This window comes from Podarcis cretensis (assembly GCF_951804945.1).
Source record: "Podarcis cretensis genome assembly, chromosome: 14".
In the NCBI taxonomy this organism is placed as follows: Eukaryota; Metazoa; Chordata; class Lepidosauria; order Squamata; family Lacertidae; genus Podarcis; species Podarcis cretensis.
This window is the reverse complement of record NC_137183.1, coordinates 8,213,507-8,237,701: the sequence shown is the minus strand read 5'-3', so window position 1 is coordinate 8,237,701 and position 24,195 is coordinate 8,213,507. Positions and strand designations below refer to the sequence as shown.

Sequence of the window (24,195 nt, the reverse complement as noted above, 5' to 3'; positions counted from 1 at the left end):
TCCAGAGGAGGGCAACCAAAATGGTCAAAGCCTGGAAACGATGCCTTATGAGGAACGGCTAAGGGAGCTGGGCATGTTTAGCCTGGAGAAGAGGAGGTTAAGGGGTGATATGATAGCCATGTTCAAATATATAAAAGGATGTCACATAGAGGAGGGAGAAAGGTTGTTTTCTGCTGCTCCAGAGAAGCGGACACGGAGCAATGGTTCCAAACTACAAGAAAGAAGATTCCACCTAAACATTAGGAAGAACTTCCTGACAGTAAGAGCTGTTTGACAGTGGAATTTGCTGCCAAGGAGTGTGGTGGAGTCTCCTTCTTTGGAGGTCTTTAAGCAGAGGCTTGACAACCATATGTCAGGAGTGCTCTGATGGTGTTTCCTGCTTGGCAGGGGGTTGGACTCGATGGTCCTTGTGGTCTCTTCCAACTCTATGATTCTATGATTCAATCAACAAGATTAGCCGATGTCATCAATAGCACCACAGGCACACAGAAAGGTGAAAACAGGTTGAAGCAGGTTGAAAATTAAGGGCTGTTGACAACAGGAATAGTAAAATAGTAAATTTGGCACTGATCATTTGTATTTTTCTCTTGTTTTGATCTTGAGGTGAGAAGTGGAATGATATAACTTTAGGCTTTTCTTTCATATCATGGGTGCATATGCGGCTTTTTGTTTGGTGCGGCTTTTCAGTTGGTCCATTCTTGGCACTTTTCAGCCTTTGTTGATCTTAAGGTGAACAGTATTCCTCAAAGTATGCATATGAATCACATGGTGGTTTAAGGAACAAGACTAGTAAGCTTCCTGTCAAGGAAGCTGGATGACTTTGCTGCAGCTGAACTCTCTAGTAGTTTTTAAATATGTTTTGAAAAATGACTTACAAAGAAGCTTTTTAAATATGTTGAGAACCACCTGAGGAAATGTTACCAGCTAAAGAAATATTACACTATTTAGGGTATTTTAACTGGGGAAAAGGTGAATAATGAGACACAACAGAGTTGTATGAAATATTGGATGGTGCAGGAAAAGTGGACAGATAGGTTTGCCTCCCTCTCTCGTAACACTAGAACCTGAGGCACTCCATCCAATGAAGCTGAATGTTGGAAGATTCAGGGCAGGGGGAAAAGGAAGTATTCATTCACACACAGCATAAATTATGGAATTTGTCCCCTCAAAAAGCAGTGATGGCCACCAATTTGGACAGGCTTTAAAAGAGGAGTAGACAAATTCAAGGAGCATGGGGCTATCAGGGACTCCTAACCATGTGGTTATATGCTCTAACTCGACTGTTAGAGGCCATATGCTTCTGAATACCAGTTGCTGGGCATTATAAGTGGGACCAGTCCTGCGTTCAGTCTTGTTGTGAACCGCCCTGAGACCTCCGGGTATAGGGCGGTGTATACATTGTAATAATAATAATGATGATGGTGATGGTTGTCAACTGTGAGAACAAGTTATAAATTGTAGTAGTAATAATGATGATGATGATGATGATGATGTAAGACACATCAGGTTGTCAACTGTGAGAACAAATTGCTGGACATGACTGGTTTTTGGCCTGATCCAGCAGTACATGGGCTGAGTGCATGCTGGGGGTCACATCAACGAATGTTCCTCCATATCAAATAAAAATTCCTTCCCCATAGAAAAATAGGAGTCAGGGCCCTTTCTGATATAGCATGCTATGTGTACGATCACAAGAACATCATTTTGCACTCCGGTGTGGTACATCCAGATAGGCTAACTACTGGTTAAGCTGTATGTGAGAACTAGGCCTCACATTTATCTTTTTTCTGAGCTAATTCCGATTTTACCTTCATGCTGACTTTCCTTGGGTCTTAAGAACCATATTTATCACATGATGTAATAACAGTTCCAAAGCATGCTAGCGTGTTATAACCCAGAGGTTTTCAATCTTTTTGGGTCGACAACTCCCTTGACAAACTACAGTGGTACCTCTACTTACGAATGTGATCCGTTTCGGGGTGCCGCTTGCAGCCCGAAAGGTCCGTAAGTAGAGTGTCGCTACTGCGCGTGCGCTTCTGCACATGTGCAAAGTGCGCAGATCGCTTCTGCGCGCGCGTCAAAACCTGGAAGTATACACTTCCGTGTTTGCCACGTTCGCAACCTGAAAATCCGCAACATGAAGCAAACGCAACCAGAGGGATGACTGTACATTCTTTCTGCAGCACCCCTATGGGGATCAGGAGCCCAGTTATGTCACCCCCTGCCTGCAGAGCCGGTAGCTCCTCACGCTCCCTTAAGGAGTGTTCCCTCAGCCTCCTCTCCTCTCTCCCTGGGAGTCCTCTGGGCAGCCACTGTTGCTGCCCCTGGTCTCTGAGCTGCCCCTCTGCCCCAAAGAGAGGTGCCTCCTCACACTGTTCCACAGGAACCTGGAAAGTAACCACTGGCCAGCCCCAGAAGCACCATTCGCTTGGGGAGCTAGTAGCCAGGGCTGCTGCATCAAACAGCTGCACAAACCTTTGGGAGGCAGAGATGCAAGAGGGAATCGGGGGGGGGGAGGCAAGTGAGAAGGTCAGAGGCTAGTATTGTCTCCAGCACCCATGACCGTAATTCAAGGCACCCCAGGGTGCCATGGCACACTGGTTGAAAACCACTGCCATAACCCATTGGTTCCAGATACAATATGAGAAGATTGCTAAACACATGGATTCTGTGACTTCAATTTCTGGCACAAGCCCACTGGACAAGAATGGAGTCTAAAGTGAGAGAAGAGGGTGAATGAAATTTGGGGGAGGAGAGAAATCAGAAAAGAAACAAGCAGCAGTGTTGTTAAAGAGGCCATGGGTAGCTGTGTCTTCCTAGCAGCTGACCTCAGGACAAAGGGAACAAAATATTCCTCAAGCCAGGGGCCACAAATACACTTTCCTCACAAGTAAGGAGGCAGAGAACACAACAGAATCTGGACTCAGTTTGCAGGGCTGCCCATAAAAGGGAGAAAACAAGGAGATGTTGACGAAGCAGCAGCTCCAGAACTGTTCTTGGACCAAGTCTGGGTGTTTGTCAATCCTCTTCCCTTCCCAGCCAGAGCATGTGTACAACAGGTATCTGTGTGAGTTCTCACTAATGCAAACTCGTATCTATGTGGAAAAACCCCTATCCTACTACACATTTTGAGGCATAACACTCAAAAGCTTAAGAAGTTTCAGTAGTATTCTCTTCTTCCATGCAAAGTCCCATATGGAAAAAGTAAAGAAAAACTATCCAATGAGAACGTACAGAGAAACAGTACTAGCTACTTTATGGGAAGTATTGCAAGCAAGTTGCAAGCCTGACTGTCAACATAACAATATTATACAACATCACTAGTCCCAGAGTAAAAGCAAAATAGATCAAATCTTTCTATTAGAAGAGCTTGTGTGCATTTCTTATCACTAGGCAAGAAGCCATTCAGAAGCCTACTGGTATTCATTCATCTGAGTTGTCTCTAAAAAAATGAATTTATTTCTTCATGGTCATGGGGAGATGCTTAGTTACTTTAGACTGTAGCAGCTTGTAGTTCCATCTCTCGTATCAAAAATATACAGTGGTGCCCCGCAAGACGAATGCCTCGCAAGACGGAAAACTCGCTAGACGAAAGAGTTTTCCGTTTTGGAGGTGCTTCGCAAAACGAATTTCCTATGGGCTTGCTTCGCAAGACGAAAATGTCTTGCGAGTTCCTGCAGGTTTTTTTTCCTTCCCCCCCCCCCTTTTCTAAGCCGCTTATCCGATAAGCCGCTAAAAGGCTAATAGCGCTAAGCCGTCAATGGGCTTGCTTCGCAAGACGAAAAAACCGCTAGACGAAGAGACTCGCGGAACGGATTCTTTTCGTCTTGCGAGGCACCACTGTACCTGACTATTGTCAGAATCAAAATGTGTTAATTTTATTATTTCATAATGTACCAAGTAGCATTTTATGTGGTAACTGATAAGTCATTTAATGCATTTAATGTTCAACTTCCCCTCTCTTCTCTAACCCTCTGCTCAAAGCCTAAGGGAAATAATGTTTTATGGCTTCAATTTTCAAGGAATGTTAGGTCTGTGCACTTAACCTTTAAAATACAAGCAATCAACAATTAGGAAAGGATTAGTTTTCACTTGCGTAAGAACAAATACCAACACATGCATTTACTTCTGTCTGACACTAGCTTGGTATTCTGTATTCTGGTATTTTTTCCAAAAACAAAAATATCTTGCAAGTGGACTCAAGCACCTCAGATTCAGAAACACAAGTAGTAATGCAATCGTGTTCTGATAATTTCCAAAGCCCATTTCAGGACTTTTCAATAAATAACTCACATTTGAGAACAATGGTGCCTGGATAAGAATTCAGCAAAATAACTAATGACGACTTAGCATTCAGCATGCTTGCAAAAGTAGTATGTAAACATGAACATGAGATGTTATATAAGTTAGTTGAACTACTCCCTCCTGCTCATTATAGACTTTTGATGCAGATTTTAAGACTGAGCAAGTAACCCCACCTCATTCCATCATTACAGAGTGGTAAGTCATTCCTGTGTCTGCCACACGCACAAAACCAACAACCCAGAAGGCATTCATTCTAAAGTTTCTGTTTGCTGGGTAATATATTGAAGACAACTTCAATATATCACAAGGTAGAAGTGGTTAAGCAAGTAAAAAGCATGTGCTAGCTCAGCCTGACAAAAACTGAAGACCTGAGGAGCAAGAGCTGGGAAGCCGATCATATAACCCAACAGCAGCAGGCTGGGACTGGAGATCCAGTTGACCAAGCACATTTGCTCCCTGAATAAAACTCCAATCTTATGTTTGACCTTGAAGTGTCAGACACAAATATACCAAGATACACACTTCTTACATATCTCACACTACAGATTAAGGAGAGATAACTTAAGATCAGGGTCTACTTGAACAGAATTGAAGCAGAAGCAATGCATCCACACCCACTGTTACTCACTCTGCAATAACAACCACCCAACCCTTGCAATTTGAAATCAAACTGAAGCCATTTTTCATCTTGCCTAAAAAAAAATTCACCAAAGGACTAAACCTTAAGGCTGAAGGTTCCCAAAAAGCAAGAGTTTCACTACTAATGTGAAGTAGCCAACATGACTTCGAATGACAAAAGTACATAAATTGTGCTACAAGTTACTTCACAAGTATTTTCCTACTTGCTGTCAAGTCAGAATCTATTGCAGCCCTCCCCTGTTATGCAAAACTTTGTTGTATTTAAAGTGCAAACTGCCAGGCTGCAAACAGGGTGGGTAAGAACAGATAATGACACAGCAGCTGCAATCTACAGGGCAAAGTACACTACCTCTCACATTCTTCTCACCACATCACTGAAGGCCCTTAAAAAAGTTTGGGTTCAGTTTGCTTTCAGTTTAACTCTATAGATTTAGGGCTGGAAGCTCAGAGTTCTACGCCCAATATAAAACTGACATGCAGGTCTTCTGTTGGGAATAGGAGAGCAATCTCTGGCCACAATGACCCCTCTAGGACCCCAAATAGGTTCATGGTTACCCCTTCTCAATGCTTTTTATCTTGAAAAAAATGCTTAGGGGTACTCTCATTTTCCTACTCCTTTTGAAATACTGCCCTTCAATGAGGCCAAACTTAGATTAATAAAATGTTTAGGGGTATTTGTACCCCTGCATCCTCCCCAGAAAAAAGCACTGCCCCTTCTCTTTAGTCATGTTTAGGGCCAAATCATGTTTAAAGCCTCTCTGTATCATCTGAATGCATTTTCCAATCCTAGCTTCTCTTCTGTCTCATCACAGTTAAAATAAATGTTAGAATGCTGCCCCCCAGCTCCTACTGCTTTTTCCACCTGCCAGATATACCAGTACTACATCTCTTTTCCGCTCAAAGGACAGGAGGGAGATTTCGATTTGGCAAAGTATTTGCTAGAAAATGGTTACAACACACACATGCAGTAAAACAAAGGTCCCATCTGCACTATACATTTCAGGTACTCTTTAAGGTTTATCACGTTAAAGAGTAATGGATTCACACAAAGAATGCTGGGAAATGTCATTTGTTAAAGTGCTGAGAAGCTGTTGGGAGACCAACATTCACCTCACAGAGCTCCGTGGGAAGAGGGACTGACTCTTGCGAGAACTGAAGCTCTGTGAGGGGAATACTGTGCTGTGGAATAACTCTCAGCACTCTTAACAAAAGACACTTCCCAGGATTCTTAGGGGAAGTGATGAACCTCTAAAGTGGTACTGCTTTAAATGTATGGTACAGATGGGGCCGAAATCAGTCAGGGCACCGTGCAACTTATCTTCTATGTTATATCCAAGTTCGACAACCATGTGAACACCATGCAAAGTAAGGATGCCTGTACTTTTATCATCAAAGTAACTTCCTCTCCTAGTTGATCCAAACAAAGGAGCTGCTGAAGGAAGAAGTTTTCAAAGAGTTTTATGTAAGCCACTGGTTGCCTACCCCCTGCTATGGCAACTAACCTGTGAGACAAGGGAGGACAATTATTCCTACCAACCAGAAGTAACATGGTTGCCAAACAAGAAAAGCAACTTGAACCAAACAAAATAAGAATCAAAACTTCCATAGCTTAACACCTTCTTTAGTACCCAAGACAGAGTGCTCCTGAATCATGTTAATCTGTTATTCACTTTCCTGAGTAAGTCAAATGTTATTTTGCAGGAATCAATGACTTTTCAGCAAGAACAGTATGTGTAGAGGAGCACTTATGTTTTATTCTGGTATATTATCTAAAGGCAAACCATTAAATATGGTTGTAAGTTCATGATGGTGAAGATGCTAACAGAATACTGTCTGCCTGCCTCCCTACCCTAATAGTTATTGTCTGCATAAGGGGGGCGGGGTCACACACCCTAGGCAATTGTATGTCATCTTGAGGACTGAAAGGCACAGTAAAATACCCAGATAAAAGCATGAGATTTTCCTAGTTCTACCAGAAGAACCAGCAATCTTCAAGATAGCAACATGTAAGGATGCCTAATATGAATGATTGGTTAGAACTAAAAAGATTTAACCACCTAATCTAGCTTCATGACCACTATTAGGAATAAAATTGTTCACAAAAATCAATACACAATTTATTTTTGCACGAAGTGGAATTTTAACACACACCACCCTAAAATATTATAACGGCATCCCCATGTCCCCAAACTCATATTTTACTGTAGCCAAAAAGCATTATTTCAGACAGATGAGACCCCTTGGCAGTTGGAAGGCTCATCCCCCTTCTAGCAAACCTGGCAACTATTCAGCACAAACCCACTGAAATTAATGTAGTGAAGCTAGTTGTGTCCATCAATTTCAATGGAACTACTTGAAGTATGATTAACCCTAGTTCTGAGAAAGTTCTAGTATCTGTGGAACCTGCAAAAAGTGCAACATGAACGAGTGTTTCTGAACATGTGGGTGCAGACTAGAGCATATATGAAACTATACAGCTCACAAGGCCACAACAGTACCTAAAAGCTCCAGACCCACACCACTCCACAAGCACATTCTTGAGCGCTGCCCAGTTGCTTTTATTTTGCAATACTGAAAAGCTGCACAGCACAATCCAGAAGGCACACTCTACAAAGGATTGTTGGGGCTCAATTCTTGGGCCTGGGTGCAGTCCTTAAGTTCACAGTCCAGAAGCTTTTAAAAAGATGGCTAGGGATCATAGGGGTACAACCTTCTGGCTGACTACAGGCTACAGTTCTTTAAAAAGTCTAAGATAACTGTGTTAACATCGATTATTTCTGATGATAATAGGACTGGCATATACACATTTAAGGTCCACAGAGAATTGTCACAGGCTATGCATACACATGCATTTCATGGCTATTAGTCACCCTCCACTGCTTGCAAGTAAGGGTGTGTATATATATCCGCCTCTCTTTCTTCCAACTGGGAACAATGCTTTCTGCATCAGGGAACTCCAGGCTATTTTGTTTGTTGGTTTAAAGTTGCACAAAGCCGCTGTTTCTAACGCAGCAAGGCCCATTCGCCTGCCCCTCCGGATGCCACGCCGGGTTCACTGAAAACCCTGAGCGCGCACACACTAACACAGCCGGCAACACCCGCTCGAGCACATTCCCCCTTCCTTCCACCCATCGCAACAAGACAACGGCACCCCGAGCCACTGCTCCTCATTCACCCTGCTCCCCCTCCGCGTCGCCCGTGCCAAGAGGCAGAAATAAGAGCTTAGAGAGGGAGGACGGGGGAGGAAAAGCCAGGGCCTCCCAAGCAGCTCGCTGGCTGGGCGAAGCGCTTGTGCGAAGGCGTGGCTGGAGCAGGCCGCGGCCGATCCTCCTGGCCCTCCACGGCCCGCATTCCTGCACGAGCAGCGCCCACCCCTTCCCTCTCCCCCGCCTCCCCCCCCCCGAGCTTCCTCCAGCCGCGGCTGCTCCTCTCCTCTCCTGCTCCTCCGCCACCCGCCGCGTGCCAGCCAAGCCGGGGGCCCCCTCGAGCCGGCCGGGCCCCGCGCGCGCACCTGGATGACCTCGTTGACCTCTCGGATGCACTCCACCATGTGCTGCAGGATCTGCTCGGCCGTCAGGACCTCGTAGCGGTAATCCTCCTCCTGCTCGTGGCCCAGCCCTCCGCCGGGGCCCGGCCCGCCCAGGCCGCTGCTGCCCAGGCCTCCGCCGCTCCCGCCGCCGGGGCCCAGGCCTCCCGTCTCGCCGCACAGCAGCCCGTCGCGCTCGCCGCCCACGCCCAGCCCGGGCTCCACCAGCTCCACCTCGCCCAGGTCCAGGTTGTCGTCGTCGGGCTCGTCCTCGTCGTCGGGCTCGTCCTCATCCTCCTCGGCGCCGCTGTCCTCGCTGCACTCCTCGTCCTCGTCGAACTCGTAGTTGTAGCCTTCGTCCGAGTCCATGGCGGCGGCTGAGGCGGCGGCGGCGGCGGCGGCTGGAGCGGCGGGGAGAGACGGCGCGGAGCGGGGCCGGCCCCAGCGGGCCGCCGGGGGGGACGGGCGGACTCGAAGGCTCCGGCCTGGCCGCCTCCCTTCGGCGGACCGATAACAAACACCCGCCGCTGCTGCTTCTGCCCGCTGCTGCTGCTGCTGCTGCTGCTTCTCCTCACAGGCGCCGCTGAGCCAACAAAGGGACGCGTCCGGCCCGCTCCGTCACCTCGACGCACGCACGCACGCACGCAGCCAGCGGCGGGGCGCAACCCCGCGTCGCGTGACGTCGCCGGCGTCGCGGGCCGGGCCAGAAAGAGCGGGGTGGGGAAAAGCGGCGACAAGCCCCGCCCCTCTTTTCTCCCCCCCGCCCCGCCCTTTTTTTTTAAGGCCGGCGCGCTGACGCTTTTCTGAGGAGAGAAGAGGCTGGTGGTGACGGCCATATTGAGTGTGGCCACGCGCGTGAACAATAAAAGGGAGTCTCCAGTGCGGCGGCCATTTTCTGAGCGGGAGAGCTTTCCTTCCTCGCTTTGCTCGCCTTCAGAAAGGGAGTGGTTGGGCGCCTCCATCTTGGGTGTGGCAAAAGGGGTTTGGGGGCAAGTGGCGCGCGGTTTGTAGCAAGAGTTTGCTAGAGAAGAATAACAATTAATTTCTCTTAACCCGCGCATCTGACTAGGTTGCTCCAGCTTCTTTGGGCGGCTTCCAACAAAATACGGCATCAAACAGTGCAAGCTTCCCCAAACAGGGCTGCCTTCAGACATCGGCGAAAAATTTTGTAGTTGTTTTAACTCTTGGGCATCTTGCAGGGAGGTCACAGTACAAGGTGTGGCCACCGAAAAAGGCCTTCTGCCTGGTTCACTGTAATTTCATTCTGGAAAATGTATGCCATACTATCTCCTCAGCATCTTGTTGATTTGTGTTAGATGCCACATGTGAATTGCTCCCCATAAAACACCTGACACTCATTTCAGTAAAATAAAATCCCACCGACAATAAACATATATTGGATGTATTGCTCCACAATAACATTCACAGGCAGGCTGCTATGGGCACCTGCATCTTCTATGGATTTGTCTAAATCAGTGATGGCCAAAGATGGCCCTCCAGCTGCTTTGGGACTACAATTCCCATCATCCCTGGCCACTGGTCCTTTTAGCTAGGGATGATGGGAGTTGTAGTCCCAAAGCAGCTGGAGGGCCAAGTTTGGCCATCACCGGTCTAAATCTACAGAAGTGGGCAACCGCCACAACATCTTGTAGCAAATTCTACAAGGTATGTAACTATGTACTGTGTGGAGAAGCCCTTTCACACCATGTGTTATTTGTATGCCTCTTTTCCATAATCGTAATGTCAGTAAGTTGGACGCGGGTGGCGCTGTGGGTAAAAGCCTCAGCGCCTAGGGCTTGCCGATCGAAAGGTTGGCGGTTCGAATCCCCGCGGCGGGGTGCGCTCCCGCTGCTCGGTCCCAGCGCCTGCCAACCTAGCAGTTCGAAAGCACCTCCGGGTGCAAGTAGATAAATAGGGACCGCTTACTGGCGGGAAGGTAAACGGCGTTTCCGTGTGCGGCTCTGGCTCGCCAGAGCAGCGATGTCACGCTGGCCACGTGACCCGGAAGTGTCTCCGGACAGCGCTGGCCCCCGGCCTCTTGAGTGAGATGGGCGCACAACCCCAGAGTCTGTCAAGACTGGCCCGTACGGGCAGGGGTACCTTTACCTTTTACCTAATGTCAGTAAGTACCAAGAAAAATCTATACCCGTCGTGTAGAGCAATTAAAAAAATTGTTCTGATTAAATAACTGAATCAAAACTGAAGAGAAAATGATAACAAGCATAAACATTGAAGAATGGCATACAAAACTTCGCCTCATTCCAAGCAATGCCTTTGTTTCCAACGGTTAGATTTTGAGACTCATCTTTTCCAACATATATGTGAAGTTAGGCTTTTTGGAATGAGACCCAGTGGCATTTACTTCTCAGTAGACAGGGACACCACTTATTTTTATATTGCTCATTCAGCACAGTCATCTGAGCAGTTTAAAACACTGTATAAAAGCACAATCAAGCCACATCACAAATGCATACTTCAAGCATATTAATACATAAAAATAAAACTGAAATCAGCAGAAAAGCAAGTCAATGTCGTTGTAAAAACTAGCACAGAAACAACATAAAATGAGCAGAGAACCAGCCTTAATCCAGTATAGGAGAATAGTGCCAAATTCTAGATGCAGGAAACTTTATAAATAAAAATGGTCTTTCTCTGGTGCTGAAAAGTCTGCAACATAGGAGACCAGGCAAGTCTGTCGGGAGAGAGTGTATTCTAGGGCTGCTAAAAAACCCCTTAAATTTTCTTGCAAGACTGCGTGGAGCAAAACATTCATAGTCATCAGGTTGTCTGACTAAGTTCATGTGATTGCCCTTCCCAACAAACACACACTTTGAGGGTCAATTGCTAACTGCTATTAAATGACTCTTCCTTTTTTTAAAAGAACAAAACATGCAGTCCACTGTAGATAAATACAGGGCACGAAGTATGAATCAAAAAGACAACAAGGAAAAGCAGTAAGCATATGCTGTGTGGACTGTGAGGGAATGCATTTTGTGGCTTGACAGCAATTAATGTCTTTAAAAAGCAATACTAACGCACAGGTCCACTGAGAAACCAGTGACCTGGAAACATCTGACCTGGGAAGTGCTGTTTTCTCTAATCCTCGCTTTTGGAGGACTAGCTTTTCCTACTCATTAGTAAAGCAAAGTACCCAGCACATGCTCAGAGTAACTCTTTGTGTCCACTCCATCTTTTTTATTATAAGTAAAAACGTATTAAGAATTTAAAATAACAAAACTACTACAACAATGGTTAATACCAAAATCAGAAAAATCATAGGGTATTCCAGGTGGCCATAAATAAGTGAAGATTTATACCATTCATATTGATGTACCTGAAATTAACAGTAAAAGATGTTATTCCAGAAGCATTGCCAGGGATTCCAGATTTTGCATGATGTTGCCACTGCAAGTCTTTACATATGGAATAAAGTTCCACTAAAAAGTCTCTGGGTCTTTCTGTACCTTTCAAAACATTTCAGTCGTGCTTATTAGAAATAGCAATGTTCCATATCCCATATGCTTCATATGGGATGCTTCCCCTTTCTGTGTGATGGAGAGTTTGGCTGCGGTACAGCCAACAGAAATTTTTAAAAAGCCTGTACATTTGATATTCATGTTTACCACCTCAAAGAGGGTAAATAGAATCATAACAGGGCCTCTAATTATATTAAAATTCATGACATACCTTTGATCAAAACTCCTGCACAGGCATTCCCACCAAAGGTGTAAGTAGATGCCTTTTTTGCCCCAGCCACAAATCTGGGGTGAAGCCAGGTATTCCAGTTGTATCCACTGCTTCTGCAATGGGACTTGACTTAACATATATTCTCTCCTGATTGTATGTACTACTTACCTGCTTTCAAAACTACAAAAACATAATTGCAGAAGTAAAAAAACTTCATAGTAGAAAACAATGTTCAGAATTTCCTCTCTGGTCTGCATTGTCAGATACCTACACTTCACTTCTCTGCAATCAAACCCAACCTAGATTGGCATAGTGGTTAGACAACTTGGGAAACCCTAATGAAAAACCCCATTCAGTAAACCATTAATTTGTAACAAGACTCTGGCCAGTCATTGCCTCTCAGCCTAACCTACCTCACAGGGGTATTGTGAGAATAAAATTGGGGTGGAGAAAAAACCATGTTTGCCCTTTTAAACTCTTTCAGAATGCCCTCCTGCAAGAGATGCATCTGGTGCCACCAACATAGTTTTTTAAAATCCTGGTTGACTTTCCTGTTTGCCCAGGCATTTTTAGATGACATTTTAGTTGGAACAGCCTTTACTCTGCTCTTTTTTAGCCTGCCTCTTGTTGCTTATGATTAAAGTTATTCGTTGCTGTTTGCTCTATTCCGCTTATATGATTGTGAATAATTTTGGTAATACTTCGGTACACCACCTTAAAACTTTTAAATGAGCAGCATTTAATAAATACTTTAAACAAAGTATTTAAACTAAGAAAAAAATAACATATTTATTTATTCATTAAAATATTTATAAACCACAATTTCATAAATCAGTTATAGGCACCACAATTTAAGAAGGATATTGACAGGCTGGAAAATGTCCAAAGGAGGGCAACCAAGATAATCAAGGGTCTGGAAACCAAGACTGAGGTAGCTGGGTATGTTTAGCCTGGGAAAAAAGGAGACTGAGAGGAGATAGCCATCTTCAAATATCTAAATATCTAAAAGGCTGCTACATGGAAGATGGAGCAAGCTCTGGAGGCTAGGACCCGAAACAATGGATTCAATTTACAAGAAAGGAGATTCTGACGAGACTTCACGAAGAAATGAGCTGTTCAACAGTGGAACGGACTCCCTCAGAAGGTGGTAGACTCTTCTTCCTTGGAGGTTTTTAAGCAGAGGTTGGGTGGCCATCTGTCATGGATGTTTTAGTTGAGATTCCCGCGTTGCAGGAGGTTGGACTTGATAAGCCTGGGGGTCCCTTCCAACTCTATAGTTCTATGATTCTACGAAAATATATCAAAAGTTTACTAGTACATAAGTAGAGACATCACCTTGCCAACAAAGGTCCGTATAGTTAAAGCTATGGTTTTCCCAGTAGTGATGTATGGAAGTGAGAGCTGGACCATAAAGAAGGCTGATCGCCGAAGAATTGATGCTTTTGAATTATGGTGCTGGAGGAGACTCTTGAGAGTCCCATGGACTGCAAGAAGATCAAACCTCTCCATTCTGAAGGAAATCAGCCCTGAGTGCTCACTGGAAGGACAGATTGTGAAGCTGAGGCTCCAGTACTTTGGCCACCTCATGAGAAGAGAAGACTCCCTGGAGAAGACCCTGATGTTGGGAAAGATGGAGGGCACAAGGAGAAGGGGGCGACAGAGGACGAGATGGTTGGATAGTGTTTTCGAGGTTACCAGCATGAGTCTGACCAAGCTGCGGGGGGCAGTGGAGGACAGGAGTGCCTGGCGTTCTCTGGTCCATGGGGTCACGAAGAGTCGGACACGACTAAACGACTAAACAACAACAACAAAAACCATACAGTAAAAAACCATATAAAACTCTTTAAATCGGACATCAATTAACCATTTTGGAAAGACGTGTTATTCATTGCCTGAATAGGCCTGGTAGGATAGAAAAAAATTCAGCAGGTGTTTAAAAGTTGAAACAGAAGAAACCTGCTGAATTGGGCATGATAGAAATATAAGGAGCAAACTTTGTATAGCATCAAGTTGCAAATTAGTATAAGATTTTAAAGACTCATTATGCTTTATTCCAGCTTCCAAGAGACTGCGATCTACTCACAGTATAAAAACAAACAAACTGGCAGTGATCTACCCAGAGTTGTTCAGCTTTTTTTAGGGAGCCAGAGTTATTGAGCCTTGGGGGGGGGGCAGGCTTTTCCCCCTCTTGGGTGGAGATCACAAAGGACACCCCACAACCAACCAGTATATCGTGGTAGACCTGTTGGACATGCCTGTAATAACGTAATGAATGTTTGTGGCAGCTCCACTAAACAAGATTCATAACTCTTAATGCAATTATTATAGCCCTCATAATGGGATCATAAATGCCTTCGTTATCTTTGTAAATTATATTTTATTGAGTTTTATGTGTGTATACAAACTCCACACAAACAATAACTGAGCACAATACAAAACATTTATAATAATTAGTCACGGTGCCAGCCGTGATCTGTAGGTCAGGAAAAATAAGAAAGATTTGGAAAGATTAAGTCTTGTCACCTGTTTTCCTTACCAAGTCTCTCCAGAAGGAAACATCAGTCTTGCGGGTAGGGCAGGCGGGCAGAGTTCTAGTTACAAAAGATTAGGAAAGGGAAGCATCCAGAGTCAAATTTGTTCCTGTGAGATAACCCATGTACTACTTATGCCACGCTCATTTCCCAAGAGAGAGCTATGCCACAAAACCACCCAACCATCCTTTTGCTGAGAGATCAAAAAAACCTCCCTAACTCTTAACACGTAGGCAAGGCAACCCTTCTCTCCCTGCTGGGAAACCACCTAAGACAGAGGGCTTGTCAAAGGCATCTATTTGGTGACTGGTTGGAGTACATATGGACTTTGGTTCTATCCAGCAAGTCTTTTCCTACACTGAAAGAGAAATAGATCCAAGATCTCCCGTATTCGGTTTGTACCTTTTGCTTGGACTACGTAGCTAATCGCCAGTCCCTAACTGCATAACCAGTACTTCATGTGACTTGCTTATTATTATTATTATTATTAATTCATCTATTCAATATCCTGCCAGTCCCCAAGGAGCCCTGGTTAGCAAACAAGTGATAAAACTCTCTCTCTAATATATAAAACATACTAGAATCAAATGGACAACAGTACAACAGTATTTTATCAAAAGCTTTATTTGGCTGTTATTTCAATAAATAGACAATACAATGCAGTTGTGAGGGGGTGTTTGTTTGAGGGGAGGTTAGTCTGTATGAGTCCCTTCTAATCCCTGGGGTCCTGGATCTAGCAATGGTTGCTGTATGCTACAAGGCAAATGGGTGGGGCAAAAACAAAATCGAGAGATGTGTGTGAGAATTGGGCTGGAAGCAGGTAGAAGTCAGAGTGGGAGAGCCATGCTTGACTTCTGCTTGAATCCAGCATCCTGTCAGGGGCCTGACTTTGCCTTCCCAAAGCCCAGGAAGCTTCTGCCTGGTTTAGGGAGGGAGGGACAATACTTACCTGTGGGATGTTGTGACACCCCACCCACAAACCACCACCCCACCCCACCCCAACCGTCCCCTTTTTTTTCCCTTTTAAATAATATTTATTCAGAGTTTAAGAGTTACAAAAAGACAAAAAAATACAAAATACAAACAAAAGAATACAACAGCAACAGAAAAAAAAATATATTCACTTAAAAAAGAAAAAGAACAGATTAAACCTTTACGTAACTTTCTTCCTTTACTTATTTCCTTGACCTCCTCACACCTCCCAATTTTGTATTCTAGTTCAAATCGTTATTTCAGCAAATCCTTCCAACCTTATTTTCATTTAAGTAATTTAATTTATTATAATTTAACGTCCTCTCTTTCGTCAATTTCATCAACTCATTTTTACTTAATCCTTTATATCATTTCTACCAAAACCACCTAATTTTCTTTTTCCAACATCTTTCTAACAGTCCTTAATTTTACAATATTTTTGAAGATATACTTTAAATTTTTTCCAATCTTCTTCCACTGACTCTTCTCCTTGGTCCCGGATTCTGCCAGTCATCTCAGCCAATTCCATCACTTTCGTCTGCCATTCTTCTCGGGTGGGTAATTCTTGTGTCTTCCAATACTTTGCAATGAGTATTCTTGCTGCTGTTGTAGCGTACATAAAAAAAGTTCTATCCTCCCTTCGCACCAATTGGCCGACCATGCCCAGGAGAAAGGCCTCTGGTTTCTTCTGGAAGGTATATTTAAATACCTTTTTCATTTCATTATAAATCGTCTCCCAGAAGGCCTTAATCCCAGGGCATGTCCACCAAAGGTGAAAGAATGTGCCCTCAATCTCTTTACATTTCCAACATCTATTATCGGGCAAATGGTAAATTTTTGCCAGCTTGACTCTCAAGCTGATGCTTCTGTCTCTAACTGTTCCCCTATGGAAAATTTCACCGCACGCCATTGAGCGATCATCAGATCATACCAGTAAGAGTCATAGAATTGGAAGGAACCAGGATGCCTTCAGTGCTTCAAGCCGTATGAGGAGCGGTTGAAGGAGCTGAGTGTATTTAGCCTGGAAAAGAGGAGACAGAGAGGAAATATGATATGATAGCCACCTTCAAATATCTCAAGGTCTGTCACATGGAAGAAGGAGCAAGCTTGTTTTCTTCTGCTCTAGAGCAGGGGTCCCCAAACTAAGGTATGCAGGCCGGACTATATTTTAAAAAGGAAAAAAAATGAACAAATTCCTATGCCCCACAAATAACCCAGAGATACATTTTAAATAAAAGTACACATTCTATAGAAGAATGGCAGATGAAGATGGATTTTTTGGAGCTAGACAACCTAACCGGAAGAGTCCGCGACCAGAAGGAGGAGGAGTATCAGGAAGATTGGATCAAATTTAATGATTACTTAGTTAAATATGTTAAGTTAAACTAACTGAAAACAGCTTGCAGATACTTAATTGGCTTAGGGTTTTATTTAAGGTAAATGATGAATTAATATGTTTAATTTCATAATGTGAAGATCTAAGGATGTTAATGTTTAAGTTAAATTATTTTAAGAACTATGATTTGGAAAACCGTTAAAAGGACATGCAATGAAATTCAACCAAGGGGAAGTGAGTGAGTCACTTAACAATGTTAATAAGCGTAATTTTTAATAAGCTTATGATTTATGTTTGTTTTATGTGTTTGTTTGTTTATAATGTTGTGAAAACCAATAAAAAATTGGAAAATAAATAAATAAAAGCACACATTCTACTCATGTAAAAACACACTGATTCCCAGACCTACCGCAGGCCGGATTTAGAAGGCGATTGGGCCGGATCCGGCCCACGGGCCTTAGTTTGCCTACCCCTGACTTACGGTACATCATAGGAGCCTACACAACACAAAACACTGTTGCTGTATGTAGGTTTTATTTTATTTGGTTCTTATATTTTGTTGTTGTTTTTTAAATGATTTTAATTAAAATTTTAAAGGTTACATAGGTAACAGCAAAAAAACACCCAATTAAACAAAAAAAAAGCAATACATAAAAACAAGTCACATCAAAAGAAAAAGATAAAAAATGGAAAACAGACAAAAAACAAGCAAAAAAAAAATACATAGAATCAAGAGAAAAAGAAAAAAGAGAAAAGAAAAGAACAAATCAAACCTTTACATAACTTTCCTTCTTTAACTTATTTCCTTGACCTCCTCACACCTCCCCTCTTTGTATTCTGATTCAGTTAGATATTCCAGCAAATCCTTCATCCTTGTTTTTATCCTAATAATTTGGTTCTTATATTTTGGAAATGTGCATCCACTTTGTGTTTTCCTTTAATTGTGGGGGAGGCTCCCAAGAGAGTGGAGCCCTAAGCTAGAGCTTGTTTAGCTTATAGGTAAATCCGGCGCTGGTTGCAGGCGGAGTAAAGGTAAAGGTAAAGGTACCCCTGCCCGTACGGGCCAGTCTTGACAGACTCTGGGGTTGTGCGCCCATCTCACTTAAGAGGCCAGGGGCCAGCGCTGTCCGGAGACACTTCCGGGTCACGTGGCCAGCGTGACATCGCTGCTCTGGCGAGCCAGAGCCGCACACGGAAACGCCGTTTACCTTCCCGCTGGTAAGCGGTCCCTATTTATCTACTTGCACCCGGAGGTGCTTTCGAACTGCTAGGTTGGCAGGCGCTGGGACCGAGCAGCGGGAGCGCACCCCGCCGCAGGGATTCGAACCGCCGACCTTTCGATCGGCAAGCCCTAGGCGCTGAGGCTTTAACCCACAGCGCCACCTGCGTTCCTAACCCACACCGCCACCTGCAGGCGGAGAGGGGGCTGCAAACCCCTCGCCCTCTCCTCCCCAGGCTCGTTTGCACGGGCGGCTCCCCGACTCCGCCTTGTCCGCGGGGCGCCACCCGCTTCCCCTCCGACCGGTTTTTTTGCACGGTCACATGACCCGCCCGCCCCTCCCGCTGCGCCGCATCCTCCGCTCGGCTGGCGACCATGGCGGGGCTCCGTTGCGCGCTGCTCTCCCTGCTCGCCGCCTCCGTCTCCGTCTCCGCCGCCGCTGCTGCCGTGTGGCCGCAGCCGCAGTTGCTGCTCCAGGCTGCCCAGGGCGGCTGCAGCCTCCGAGCCCGGAGCTTCCGCTTTGGCTATGCCGACTCGTCGGCCGTGGGGCCCGGCTGCTCGGTGCTGGACGAGGCGTTCCGACGTTACGGGGCGCTGCTTTTCCTTCCCGGACTCGAAGACGCAGGTCAGGCGGGGTCGGGGGGGGGGGGCTAAGGGTAATTTTCAAGGAGAAGCACCGCTCTTCTTTCATATCTGCAAGCTTTGCCATCGCGGACGGGGCTTGCGGGATTTGATTGCCGAGGGGAACTCTGTGCATGCCCAGAGACACGCCTCTTCCTCCCTTCCAAGCTGGGGAACTGAAAGCTCCGAGCGTGGCCGAGACTGACCTCTGTTTGTAGAAAGCATTGCATCCAGCAGTTTTATTTCAGTTTTAAAACTGTGAAAAGTATGCAAAGGATTTCTTTTGTACTCATTCTGATAAACTAAATATTATGGTAGGAGGTGCTGCTGCTGTTTGGGATGTGTGTATGTGTAGGAAAAAAAAGAGTATCAACACAGACATGTGCATTATTTTAAAATGTACCGCTACACTAATAATGCTGTTGTCCAAAATAATGCAAGTCATGTTTATTTAGTTGCATTTCTAAGACTTTTTATCTGGCCCCCAGAACCCTCTGTAGGCCACGCCCCTTCACAGTCCCTACTTTGCACCCTCCTTGCATTGTTGTTGCTGTTGTCTAGCTCAAATGAGTCCTTTAACTCTGGTTGTACCTCTTACAATAAATTGGGAGGGGGTGTAGCAACTAGCCTGGTATACAAAGGTCAATTTTATACTTCTTGCTCTTCCCGCATTAGCCTCTGGCCCAGCTAGAGCGTGGTTCATTATTTGCCTTCTGAACAACAACCTCAGGGCAATGTACCCTAAAGATAATGCAAAACAGTTAAAGGCACAAAAACAGCAAAGGTGTTTCAAATAGAAGTAGAGCCATACAAAGCAGACATTCGTGGTAAAGACCCATGCAGTTGGGGAAACTTGTTGGAACAAAAATACCTCCAGTTGTTTCTGGAATGTATGTAGGTAGTAGTGGACACCTATCATATCATTTGACAATGACACCTGCCAGAAGATCTCAGGATGTTTGAACGAGCAGCATCAAACACCATGGACAGGAGGTTTCTTTTATTTCAGATAATAAATTGCGTGGACAAGCAAAAGAAAAATGTGAATTAAAAACTCATAAATCTATGCCTAAGACACATACTCTTTACTATTGCAATTCAATTTTATATTGTATCACCATCAATACACTTTTGATACAATGGTCACCATATTCTCAGCCCTAACAATAATTTTCATAATATTACAGGGGGAGGGGGAAAATAAGTGTAATCGTTGCCCAAATTCATTGACAGGTGTTTCCTGTGCTAGCAGAGACAATGATTTATCTGTGATCTTTCATTTGTTCTTTCTTTCTGGCTTCAATTGTGTTTCGCAGGCAACGCCCACTCTGAGGACCCCTGTAATGAGCTTCTTGTGAGTGTCGCTGAGCCAGGGTGTGATGACTACCCTACGCTGGACTCCTCAGAGAGCTGTAAGAGAACCACCTCCAGAGCTGTGTGGGCTACTGTGTTTGGGCAACTGTGCTCGAGAGCTGCTTCAGTGCAGCTGGAAAGTATTGCAAGCAGGTATTGGTGGCGCTGTGGTCTAAACCACTGAGCCTCTTGCGCTTGCCGATCAGAAGGTCGGCGGTTCAAATCCACACGATGGGATGAGCTTAAGTTGTTCTGTCCCAGCTCCTGTCAACCTAGCGATTTGAAAGCACGCCAGTGCAAGTTGATGAATAAGTATCATTGTGGTGTGAAGGTAAACAGCGTTTCCGTGCTCTCTGATTTCCATCATGGTGTTCTGTTCCACCAGGAGCAGTTTAGTCATGCTGGCCACATGACTCGGAAAGCTGTCTGTTGACAAACGGTGGCTCCCTCAGCCTGAAAGCGATATGAGTGCAGCAACCCCATAGTCGCCTTTGACTGTACTTAGCCATTCAGGGGTCCTTTACCTTTACCTTTTGCAGCAGACATCACTCACTGAATGCTGAATTAGGGTACGTTGGTTTATTTCAGAGACTGCCCAATGTACTTTAGGAAGAATAAGAGCAGGGGAGGTCAAACTGAGACCCTCTAGATATGACTGAACTTTTCATCTCATCGCTGACCTCTTGCCATGCGGGTTGGGGTGAATAGGAGCTGAAGTGCCAAACACCTCAAGGGCACCAGGTTGGGGAAGGCTGGCCAAATTGATGGGAGTGAACTTTTGTTGCTGCTGCTGCTGTTGAACATTTGGGAGTCAGGAACCCTTTCTAGGCTGCTGATAATCACAGTACAGTGGTGCCCCGCAAGACGAATGCCTCTCAAGACGAAAAACCCGCTAGACGAAAAGGCTTTCCGTTTTGGAGGTGCTTCGCAAAACGAATTTCCTATGGGCTTGCTTCGCAAGACGAAAATGTCTTGCGAGTTCCTGCAGGTTTTTTTTCTCCCCCCCCCTTTTCTAAGCCGCTAAGCCGCTTATCTGCTAAGCCAATAAGCTGCTAAAAGCCCTAATAGCGCTAATCCGCTAATCCGTCAATGGACTTGCTTCGCAAGACGAAAAAACCGCTAGACGAAGAGACTCGCGGAACGGATTCTTTTCGTCTTGCGAGGCACCACTGTATAGATCCCCTATTTGCCTTCTGCTGACCCCTGCAATAAACCTAGAAGAACAGACTTGTTATCTATCCGAGGTTCCCTATATCCAGTCATACCTCGGGTTACAGCTTCTTCAGGTTGCGTTTTTTCGGGTTGCGGACCGCCGAAACCCGGAAGTACCGGAACGGGTTACTTCTGGGTTTTGGCGGTCTCACATGTGCAGAAGTGCCGGATTGCAACCCGTGTGTGCGCAGACGTGGGTTGCGAATGCTGCGGGTTGCGAACATGCATCTCACACGGATCACGTTCGCAACCCGAGCGTCCACTGTACTGGCATAATTCTGAGTGAGGCTACATTTTAAGAAGTCCTAACAACTCTTTTTTGTTTGATGCTCTTTCAGATAAGCTGACCGTTTCAGATGAGCAGATGCTTCTGACAGCACAAACTGTATGGGGAGCTCTCAGAGGTAAGGCAACTGAGCTTTCCCACAGTCCCTCTTCCTGGGTCTGTATAAGCAGAAGGTCCATAGTTCAGTGGCTGAGCATCTGCTTTGCATGCTGCAGGTCACAGGTTCAATCCCCGGCCTCTGCAGGTAGAGAAAGACTCCCTGCTTGAAATCCTGGAGAGCCACTCCCAGCTGGCTGAGCTCAATGGGCAAATGGGTTGACGCAGTAGAAGACAACTTTCTACGCTCCCATGTTTTGTTTTTAAACCATGTACATTTAAGTTTATCTTGCCATGTTCCACAGGGCTGGAGACCTTCAGCCAACTCGCCTGGAGAGACGATGATGGGGCGGTGAGTGAATATGGATCTTCCATGGTTGGTGATGTTGACGTAATGCATCTGATTGGCCACTGTGAAAACATGAAGGACCATTGGCCTGATCCTGCAGGCTCTCCTTTCTCTGCATTGGAATCACAGAACATCTGAATTATAGCCCATGGGATATTCTTCCCCACCTCTACCCACAATGAGGCTCAGCAGGGCCAGCTGAAAAAACGGCTTCAGAGGCTAAGTTCAAGAATGCCCAGTTCCTGAGTCAAATGGGTTGCATTTCACTCCCACACCATGCCCTCTGCCAGCTGTCATCCTTTCCCTCAGGCAAGGGATTTGAGATGACAGGGCAGAGGAAGTAGCTGCTAACTTGTGCTTTTGGGGTGTTTGATTGGAATAATCCTGCAAATACCATTTATTTTCAGGGCATGCCCATCAGACTTGCAAACCTGGAGCAGCTGCCCCATACCAGTCAGAAGACCCATGCTCAGATGTGATGAGAGATGTGAACCGACAACATTGGGTGGGGGTGGAAAGAAACTTCAGGTTTGGGGAAGGGTGCAGTAGTAAAAACTGGCCTGGGCCCTGGGGAAGCTCTTTGCCATCGAAGGGTTTTGGAGACTCTCCTGACTGTCGTTCATCTTCTCCCCTGCACAGTTCCGCATAAACAAGACAGATGTAGTTGACTTTCCCCGCTTTCCTCACCGAGGTCTGCTGCTTGATACGTCACGCCATTACTTGCCTTTGAGTGCAATTCTGGAGACACTGGTATGTGAATTTGGCTTGGGGCAACAAGTGTCGCTAGTCTTTCTGGAAAACTCACGAGTCTGGTTCAGATGAATAGTCCGAATCAGAAGTGTAGAAACTGTGGTCCTCCAGATTTTTCTGCTCTATTGCTGACACTTACTAGTAATAATCAGAGAACCCTTTTGGACTTTTTTTTAATGTAAAAAGGAAAATGAATTAACCTGTTTGAGTTGGAAGATTGAAAAAATTTTAGAGGGATGATGCGAGTTGTAGTCCCAACACCCAAGCTAGAGAAACACTGCTATAGAACCTAACCAAAGTTACCGTATTTTTCGCTCTATTGGACACACCGGACCACAAGACGCACCTAGTTTTTAGAGGGGGAAATCAAGTAAAGAAATATTATTTCCGCCCCCAGCCCCAAAGAGCAACGGACAGGCTGCGTGCAGCCTGCCCACTTCTCCCAGAGCTTCTCGGGGCTGCAAGGGAAGCCCGGGTTTCCCCCCAGCCCCAAAGATCAAAGAAGCCAAGACAGCGAGCGGGATCCATCCCGCTGGCTGTCTTGGCTTCTGCCATAGCCACGCAACCTCTTCAGCCGGGAGCTAAACCTCTCCAGCGCGGCTAAAGAAGAAGCCAAGGCAGTGAGCACGATCCATCCCACTCGCTGCCTTGGCTTCCTCTTTAGCCTTGCGCAGCGGGGTGGATCGCACCCGCTGTCCACCGGGGCTGGACTAGATGACTCCTGGGGTTCCCTTCCAACCCTGCACTTCTATGACCTTGGAAGGTGTTGGGGGTCTCCACCACTGGAGGCTTTTAAGCAGCGGTTGGGGGACCATCTGCCTGGCGTTCTTTAGCTGTGATTCCTACATTGTGAGGGGGCTGGGCTAGATGACCCTCGGGTGGCCCTCCCAACTCTATACAGTCCTACAATTTTGCAGCAGGAGATCCACAGCCACTTCACGTGATGCCCACTCCCAATTTTCATTGGTGAGACATGTGGCTTCACTGTCTAGGTAGGTACCCCCCTACCTGCCACTCTTCCCCCACCCCACTTAAGCCGAGGGAATTCCTGCCCAGAGAAGCTCCCAGGTGAGGCAAGGGTTAAGATCTACCTCTGGTAAATGGCTTTGTATCCCCCCTCTTTCCCTTTTCTCTTCTTCTTCTATGCTATTTCCTTCTTTTGTGTTTTGTTTAATCTGTTTTTATTGTATACTAAAGTAAAAGCTGCAAAGTTTCCTTTTTTATAATATCCCCCCCCCCAAACTAAAACGTTAATCTAGATAAAAACACTGATCCAGAGGAAAAGAAGGGGGTGGAGAAAGGAAGGAAAAAGA

At 45.5% G+C, this 24,195-nt stretch overlaps 2 protein-coding genes and 1 long non-coding RNA gene across 4 annotated transcripts in view; 1 reads left to right on the top strand and 2 right to left on the bottom strand.

Annotated features, from left to right (window-relative positions):
• Positions 1-9,096, bottom strand: part of ARIH1 (ariadne RBR E3 ubiquitin protein ligase 1) — a 51,723-nt gene extending 42,627 nt beyond the window's left edge. Inside the window, exon 1 of the mRNA XM_079953321.1 lies at positions 8,456-9,096. Coding sequence (XP_079809447.1) covers positions 8,456-8,839 — 384 coding nt within the window. The 5' untranslated portion in view covers positions 8,840-9,096. The remainder of the gene's footprint in view (positions 1-8,455) is intronic.
• A 2,098-nt stretch (positions 9,097-11,194) lies between these two features.
• On the bottom strand, positions 11,195-14,979 carry LOC307203055. The gene is made up of 2 exons (XR_013833112.1): positions 14,694-14,979; positions 11,195-13,444 (listed from the first exon to the last, which is right to left on the bottom strand). It is a non-coding gene; the product is annotated as an uncharacterized lncRNA (long non-coding RNA).
• Positions 14,980-18,575: 3,596 nt separating this feature from the next.
• The window catches only part of HEXA (hexosaminidase subunit alpha), a 34,460-nt gene continuing 28,840 nt past the window's right edge, over positions 18,576-24,195 (top strand). For both annotated transcript variants that reach the window (XM_079953342.1, XM_079953341.1), the window contains exons 1-5: positions 18,576-18,840; positions 20,153-20,248; positions 21,740-21,805; positions 22,089-22,135; positions 22,772-22,882. In XM_079953342.1, coding sequence (XP_079809468.1) covers positions 18,591-18,840; positions 20,153-20,248; positions 21,740-21,805; positions 22,089-22,135; positions 22,772-22,882 — 570 coding nt within the window. In that variant the 5' untranslated portion in view covers positions 18,576-18,590. The remainder of the gene's footprint in view (positions 18,841-20,152; positions 20,249-21,739; positions 21,806-22,088; positions 22,136-22,771; positions 22,883-24,195) is intronic.